This window comes from Mizuhopecten yessoensis, unplaced genomic scaffold (genome assembly GCF_002113885.1).
Source record: "Mizuhopecten yessoensis strain PY_sf001 unplaced genomic scaffold, ASM211388v2 scaffold6169, whole genome shotgun sequence".
Lineage (NCBI taxonomy): Eukaryota > Metazoa > Mollusca > Bivalvia > Pectinida > Pectinidae > Mizuhopecten > Mizuhopecten yessoensis.
In genome coordinates, this window is record NW_018406415.1 from 568,419 (window position 1) to 577,379 (window position 8,961).

The 8,961-nt window shown below is 37.0% G+C and overlaps 1 protein-coding gene across 3 annotated transcripts; it reads right to left on the reverse strand.

Annotated features, from left to right (window-relative positions):
- Window positions 1–569: 569 nt before the first annotated feature.
- On the reverse strand, window positions 570–5,912 carry LOC110451706 (M-phase inducer phosphatase-like). 3 transcript variants are annotated; one of them, XM_021499843.1, is made up of 10 exons: window positions 5,824–5,912; window positions 4,992–5,046; window positions 4,633–4,764; window positions 4,297–4,362; window positions 3,828–3,977; window positions 3,383–3,529; window positions 2,907–3,005; window positions 2,348–2,475; window positions 1,891–2,008; window positions 570–1,444 (listed from the first exon to the last, which is right to left on the reverse strand). In XM_021499843.1, the coding sequence occupies exons 2-10, from the start codon at window positions 5,040–5,042 to the stop codon at window positions 1,313–1,315; spliced, it is 1,023 nt and encodes a 340-aa protein (XP_021355518.1). In that variant the 5' UTR covers window positions 5,043–5,046; window positions 5,824–5,912; the 3' UTR covers window positions 570–1,312. The 3 variants fall into 3 exon arrangements, with proteins under 3 accessions (XP_021355518.1, XP_021355519.1, XP_021355521.1); XM_021499844.1 differs by lacking the exon at window positions 5,824–5,912 and adding an exon at window positions 5,159–5,222; XM_021499846.1 differs by lacking the exon at window positions 4,633–4,764.
- Between the last annotated feature and the right edge of the window lie 3,049 nt (window positions 5,913–8,961).

Genomic DNA, 8,961 nt, shown 5'->3' on the forward strand with positions numbered 1-8,961 from the left:
AGTAATAAAGCACAACAAAAAAAACCAATGTATGAGATAATTCAACAATTTAATATAACAATATAAGTTAAGATCGACAGATTAGGAAGAAAAAGCTTAGAAATAATAAAAAAAGATTCTCATAAATCTTTCCATATATAAGTTATCTCTCTTTTCTCCCTCATTCCTTTTCTCTCATTCTTACTGTCTTTCTTCTCTTCATCTCCTCTCACCCTGTTTTCTTCCATCCATCTTTCCTCATTCTGTCCGTTTCTCTCCCTCTTCTCATTCTATTTGTTTCTCTGTTTTCATTCCCTGTTTCCCTCTTTTTCTCTCCCTATCAATGTTTTTTTCCTCTTTCTCTCTCTCCCATTCTGCTTTCTCGGCATTCATTTCTACATTCTTTACATACATTGACATTTGTATACACTTTGTTCATATACGTAATACTATATATAATATATTAAATAAATACATATACAACTACACTTTTATATATTAACTATATACATATATGTACATATATATATATACATTGTACACGAGTTTACATTTGATTGTGTATACATGTTACAGTACACTTTTGATGGAGAGAAGAGATAACTTGTTTGAAGGAATGAGAATAGATGAATGGTGTAGAGAAATAAAAGTCTACCCAATTTAAACTGTAGCTATAAAAAGACAACACCGCATTTCAATTCCACAGTACCCAACAATGGAAACAACAATAATTTCCTGGCAGAAATAACAATTTTCGGTTACTGCATTAATTATTTCAGGCTTTTCAATCGTTCAAAGGAAATTTTGAAAATAAAATAAAAAACAATAAAACACAAATTTGAATATATTTTGGTAATTTTATATAGAAATGGTGGGAGAATATAATCATTTTATATATAAAATAATCTGTATTTCTTCGTGTCAGTTGAGTTCGGGTTGGATTGCTATGCTCCGGAAAAAATGAATATTTACAATTAATCTTTTACATAGGTACAACTACGCCGCATACACACACATATACAGCTATTTAACAATTTCATAAATAGAAAAATAAATAGTCACACATTATGTACACGACACACGCACATAGATAGCACTTATAACATCAACATTTTCAAATTAAATGAATTGTTGATAATAGTTCAGTGGAAAATATCATGATCCATTTCAGAAAGTTTTAGTCCAGTTTTAAATAATTCACTACCCGTTTTAACGATTCCCTCTCTTTTGAACATTCACTGAAAATCCAGTAAGCATCGGATGAATGCTCTTCTCGGGAGTTCCAGTCCGAAAAGTCAATGCAAAATTGTCTGTATTTTTTTCATTCATTGATCTAAAACATGAGGCGGCTTGACCTTTTCTTCTGTCCTGCGCACCACGACTTGGACTTGGAGCGGAAGTGACGCAGGTCATCGGCGTGGTTTCTGTCAAGCATAGGTTTGTAGGCCATGGGCTCGCACATTTCCTGCAAATCATTTGAAACAATTGATAAGTTGTTAATAATAGTTTCAAAATACTTTTTATTACAAATGACTTCATTGAAAAAGTATTCTATTGTTTCCAGTCACACTTTATGGAATTTTCTAGATAATACAAACATGGATTTCAAATTGTAGTTATATCCGTTCTGAATTTACGTATGCCTGTTATTTAGTATTATTTGATAACACTTATCGGTTTATTTTTCTTGAGTAATTTCTATTTGCTTGTCTATTTTTGTTTTGCCAGGCGCATAAATAAAACAAAATTCGATTTTGAAATCAGTGCCACATTTCAAATCTTATCATATAAATGTCAATAGATATATCAAAACCTATTCTATCATGTCAAAATGTAAATTTGAAAAGTCAGGATTCGTACAATCAGATTGACCGTCGCAGATGACATTAAAGGATAAGACGACATATTTACCTGCTTAGTTTCGTAGAAAGCCTTGTACCCATCATGCAGTAGGTACACTTCCGGGTAGTTGAGGAGTGGGTAGTTGTCAGTGTTCATTTCCCTGTCTTTGTTCCTGAGGAATCGGCACCTGTAGACAAAGGAGAACATTAAAATACAATTCTATTGTTTCAAATATACTGACATAAAACAATGAGAGCTATTTTAAATAATAAGTGTTATCTTGAATGTGATCGACTGACACCGTTTCAAAACATTTCGATCTGTTTATTATTATATTAATTTAAACATATTTTATTTCTGCCGGTACACAAAGAAAGTTTTTGGCACTAGTTAAGTTTAGGATCATTAAAGAACTCAGAATTTGAAACGACATTGTAATTATTTCGAAACTAAAACAATCTTGTGCACATTGATTTTATGAATCGCTTCCGGTTTGAGATGATAATGTAACAACGTCATTACTTACATTTTTGGACCTCTCTCGGACGAAAACTCGCAGTGGAAGATGAGAATATCCCGACGGTCACCTCGGGCAACCTCCCTATCCTTCAGCACCTCCGTAACTTGGTCTCGTGTGTATCTGTTCTCGGCATTCTAAAATCGTCAAACAAAACGGTTAAGTGATGTCAGGGGGCACTGGTTATGGTACAGTGAACAGGAAATTTATTGCAAGATTTTTCTATTTAGGATAAATAAAATAAATATTGAGTTTCCGCTCGTGTTTTCTATAAATCAGGATGACAAGCCATTTTTTTTTAAAAAATAGTTACATATAGACATAGTGTTTACACGTTAACAGTGCTTATCTTGAACTAATTATAAAAAATATGTATACTAGGCAAGGGTACGCACTAGAAGTTACAGTTAATGGGGAAACATAATTTTTCTTCTGACATCGGAAAAATGAACTTTGTGAGATGCATCGTAGAGCAATACTTGTGTAATACAATAGGGTCGATGTCAAACAAACAGTGTTGTCTACATGATACACTAGTATTACAGAAGTAAAACGCCAACCTCCTTACCTTAATGTGTCCTCCTTCATACTCATAGGGGTAACGGCAGTCAATCACGCGGAAACTGCTGACGGAGTCGTCGAACTTTCCCGCCAAAACATCAGACATCTGAAAACAATTTTAATATAATGAATAAACAAGATAAATATTATTTGCTGGGTGCCAACTGGTGAGATTGTGGTAGTCTATGAATGATTCGACTGTCCAACAACTTAGTCCAATAGTGTCGATGCTATTAAATTCAAGTGACAGTTCAGTTGAAAATGGCGTATTCGACATTTCTTGAGGGAATGATGGAAGAGAATGTCCTAGGGACGCCCATTTCATGATATGAATCGAAGATTCATGCCAACAGAACCCTCTGTAAATGTTACTGAACTTGTACCAGTTGTTTTGTCAGGGATAGAAAAAAAAATTGGAAGCTAATTATTTTGATAACTAAAACTTCAGTTACACTGTTCTTACACTCTGTTGGGTACACTTACCGTTTCGGATGTGATGCTCTTCAGGTCAGAGTGCTTGCCAGGGATTATGGGTAGACAGAAGGCTTGGGTTCCGTTTCCGATCAGGTCCTCCTCCTCCACAAGTCGCTCCACAGCGGAAATGACTTCACAACGGGTGAAAGGTTCAGCCTGGAAGAAGACGTCACAACAATATAACAGATGATAAGAAATCTAAATTTTAAATGAGGTGCAGGCATCAATGCAAAGTTTGCAAAATGGAAATTTTATCAATTTAAATGGAGTTTCTTTAGTATACACTGTTTCGAGGCTTCTTTATAAAAAAAAAAAATTGAATGGAAATCGTGGAAAACAAAACTCAAAATAAATTGAGGAGAGTTAAAGACACGCGTCGTCCATAATATTGATACATCTTATTTACTAGCTATCAATTCGCATCTAGGTTTAATTACTACCAATGTAAACTTACCCCAAACGACAAGGATTTCGTCAGTGGTTTCCTGGATTGGTTCTGTTTACAAGAGTCATCTAATCTCGGTCGCTTGGAGATGGAACCGTCGTCAATGAGACACTTGGACTTCTGGAACAGCGTTCGTCGGCGACAGTACGACTGCGACATCTAGTGGAGAAATAGAAAAACAGTGATGTTAATGATCGTAACAGTATTCATATCGTGACAATGGAGAATATTGGATGGTTTGTGTACAGAAACTATTATCATTTATTGATAATTTTTTTCTTCAGTAAATTAAAACAAATGTTGATTTTATGTTATTTTACCCAATTAATGACTGAAAAATCTGGTTAAAAACGAAAGTAAATATATTTGTTGATAAATGAGGTTTTATAATATTTTTTTCTGTCTTGAACGTATTTAAATATTTTCATATAATACTAAGGCAACCCCCGACCGATAGGTTGTATCTTTCAGTACTTACGTCCTTGAACTTTGGAGTCTGCATCACGTGGGTGTCTGGCTTGTTGTCACTGTCAGTGCATGCGTCCTAAAAAGAACCAATTGTATCGATAACAGTTCAATATTCATAACAAAGGTATTTCCTGGTTTGTATTTCTTGTCATTAATATGTTGAGTTTCTAAAGTTTTGATTAAGCGTAACTTTTGAGGCTCAGTGTATCGTTAAACCCTTACGTATCACTTACGTGAATATAAGACAAAGAAAATGATAAATTACTTGTAAATGGTTTAAGGTAGCATATAGCCTTAACACACAAACAAATCTCGTCCAACAATCCTAGATTATATTTTTACTTACAAACTCCATGCCGAGTCCCGAGTCCTCGTCCTGTACAGGAGGGGGATGCACGACCTTGCCTGGGGGTGTCATAACGTCAGCCAAGTCCATCGGCTCATCATCTTCAAACTTCAACAGACCAAGGGGGCTGAACTGTGGAGGCAATGATATTGACGATAAAACTACAGAAACATATACTGTATATATTGTCCTATTTATACCATATATATGTGAACAATTCTTATTGAATTAAATAATCATTATTTTTAATATATTTGTCAATAATGGATGATAAATGATTGAATTGTAGATATTAAAAATGCTTTATATTATCTTTGTTTCTTCCACTATTTCCATTCTATCGTGTAAAACTAACTTACCTCAAAACTGGTCTCGGAATAATCCATCTTGCTCAATGCTGAGAAGTTCATCTTTCTGTAATGAAAAAGAAACAGTTTTAAAGAAACGATCATATTACAAGTAAATTGTTGGAGAGTTTTAAGACGGTATGTGATGCATTCGTCACTATCACTGTAATATTACACACTTTGTAGGTTAGTTATTCCTAGATCTGGCGCTCGGTCGGGTGTGTTCGGACTAAATGGACCAAGTGGTCAGTTGAGGTACTTTGTACCCAGCTTTACCGAATACTGTGTCCTGTAGTGACCGCAGGGTCCACAATACTGACCACAACCTGTTTTGGTGACATGTGTAATAGGGTGGACAATAACTTGACCCCAGAGGGCCAACGTGTCCGAAGTTGTAGCTACCTGTGTTATACTGGTCAACGGTGATACTTAGATCCGAGATTTATGACTGACCAGTCGTGGACATGACAGGTCAGAGGCCGAACTATTACGACTTCGACATGAAACTCAGTCAGATTAAATCACTTGAATACGCTAAAAAATGATAATTCAATATGAGACAAATTGATATAATAAATCGTTATACTAGTCAGAAAAAAAGTTTTGCAAAATTAATAATACTTTTCAATTGGTATAATTAATAAACAGCTTATTTAAGATATTTAAGCTAGTACCAATAAACGTAATACCAGCATCGACATGTGACAAACACTTTTTTCTTTCAAATTCGACAGAAAAATAAACGAAAAAAGTCTTAACCCAACTTTGACGAACAGAAACCTGAAGCAATACTTAATGCCAGGTAAGAAATATCCTATATTGCGGTTAAATGTTAAACGCTCACCTCTGTGAAACAATCCCTTCTTAGTTTCCTATGTTGCAGCTTAGTGATAGGTTTATAAGTATATGTTCGCTATGTTGACTCTGAGAAAGGTGAAGGTATACTGACGTTCCTAGCCGATGTACCACCTTATATATGCATTACGAGACAGCCCTAGAGTATCTCTCCTTAATTTCAATTACTTCCTAAAATCACATTTTAATAATTAGTTTGACATATCGACGGTCTACTCCTCGAACCGAACAGCACCTTTAGGTCATTCTCACAAGGGCTATTCTATGTATTAATTGATGATGTCAGGAAATCGGTTAGCCGTGCTTTAATTAAGTGCCCTAACAGCGAATTCATTGAGATGTGCGCATGACAGGACGGACAGGTAACTGCTTTCTTTCGACACTCGGTGAATATGAACATTTTGATGATTTCTAAACTATTTTAATCATAATTTGTCACATATTTTAACTAATGTGTATTTCTGTGGTACCTGTAACTCAGTGGACCCGATATGAACTTTATGTTAAACATATATATGGGTAGAAAACGTAAAGGTAGAAACTCGGACACCGGGCTGACCCCTCCCTCTAAAACCTGTGCTGTAGGTACCTATACGAACGACGCATTGCCACATAGTGTTCTACAAACATCAGAAATACTGGCAGAAGCACATGGATCTATATTTGGGCAACAATTCGGGGATATATCGAACAATTCTAATAACATGTATCAGAATGGGCCTATTGACAATCGATCTACTCCACAAGTACTCCCGTACGGTTAACCAACCGGTTTATCAACTCCCGTTCACAGGTGCTTTACCTGTACATACATGTTGCAGTACGCCCACCAGTCAACTCGGTGCGCACGTACATCAGCCGTCCTTACATCAGCCGTCATCAGCATACCCGGGGTATCGACTTCACCACTCCCACCCCGACCCCGACACCCGTCCACTCCACCGGCGCCTATCTCGGCCACCAGCCATATCACCATGCAGATGCTCATGGCCAACATTGAATAGCAGAATTGAACAAGTTGACAATGGACTTACATATAAATTACAAAAACTCGACATGCTTGACGAGATAAAAAATAAATTTGAAGTGTTTGAACAACTAAACGAAAATCTAAAACAAGAGATCACCAATATACAGCACACGACCCAGAAACATTCCGACGTTATTAACAAACAGGAAGAACATCACTTCAATATTGAACAGAGACTCCAAAGTCTCGAACGGAGAAACTCAGACCTGACGAGGGAGAATCACGATCTACATGAACGTTTCCTTAAATTGCAAACACATTCTATGAAATATAATTTGATTTTTACCGGGATTGAAACTACTGGGCCTGTACATGAGGAGAAAACCGAACAAGTGTTAACAAAATTCCTATTTGAGGAGATGGAGATGTCCGATGCTGAAAACATTAAGTTTCAAAATGTTCACCGACTGCGGGCACGGCGGGATGGGAAACCACGAAGCATTATTGGAAAGTTTGCTAGATACGAGGACCTCGACCGCGTCCTAAAGTTATGCCCGTCAAAACTACGGAATAAACCGGAGTTCTCAATATCCCAACAATACCCACCCGAAATAAGTGATAGACGTTACGCTCTGTACCCGAAAATGAAGGAACTCAAACGTAGCCATGTGAACGTCAAAATTGCATACGACACCCTCTACGTGGACGGCCGTCCGTACGATGACCTCCGGCAATATCAACGCGATACCGTTCCATGGAACGCGAACGTGGGTCTCCCCAGCTGGAACGGAGGAGCTGGTCCCCAGGAACGTAGTCAAGGCCCCCAACCAGAACGTGGACATGAACGCGGTCCTCCGTCGGAACGCGGGAGTGATACATCTCGTACGGCTCCACGAGCACCCGGGTGCGAGCTCGCGGCCCCCCAGGGCCCCGGGCGTGGCTCGGCCAGCGTTTACTCAGGTCCTTCAGTGTATTCTGGACAGCATCCTCCCCAAGACCCAGCATATCCCCCAGGACAGGGGCACCAGTCCCTGCCACGCAACGGGCCCCTGTAGGACAGACACTCAGACACGTTTCTTAACGAACCACGACATAATTTCAACATTGAACTCAAAATTGGTTTACTAAATGTATGTGGTCTGAAATCCAAACTTCTCAATCCAGATTTCCATAATCTGATATCTAAATACGATTTATTACTGTGTGTTGAATCTAAAACTGATGAACTCGATGACATAAATTTGCCAAATGAATATGCATACTCCGCTAAACACAGACAGAAATGTAAAAAAAAGTCTGGCGGTATTATTGTAATTTATAAACAAGTTTTGTCGAGGTTTTTAAAATTCCATAAGTCCGAGTCCGAATTTGTACAATGGTTTGAAATTTCGAATCACATTTCGAACATGAATGAAAATGTTTTACTTGGCTGTATCTACATTCCTCCAGAATATACAAAATATGCATCTGATAATGCTTTTACTGAAATAGAGGAAGAGTTAATTAATTTTTCACAAGGAAAGGATAATGTTATCCTGGCAGGTGATTTTAACGCAAGAACCTCGACATTACCGGACTATATTGAACCTGATGAAAGACTATTAGATATATTAAATGTTGTAGATAAGAATGAAGATATTGATAATATGAACTGTGTACGTCAACTTATTGAGCAAAAAATCCCCCTTCAAAGATATAGTCAAGATAAAGCCCGACAAAATAGATATGGGAATCTGCTAATTGAAGTATGTAAAAGATCATCTCTTTTTATTGCAAATGGTCGAATATGTAAAGATAAACACATAGGAAGAACGACATGTAAAGATACAAGTGTAGTAGATTATCTTATAGTAGATAGTTCAGCTTTTAAACTTGTTTCAGAATTCGAAATATGTGATTTTAACCCAATGTTTTCGGACGTTCACAATCAAATCCACTTTGTGTTAAACTTTACATGCGATACACAACCCCCATTAGATAAGAAAGAGGATAACTTTGATAATAAACGTGTAACATGGGACACATCCAAAAAAGATGAATTCACACAGGCACTTAATATAGATGTAAATCTTGAACTCCGCGATATTAGCACCGCTATAGACCAAATGAATGAACGTGATAATGTAAACTGTGAACAAATGAACGCGGTGGTTAATG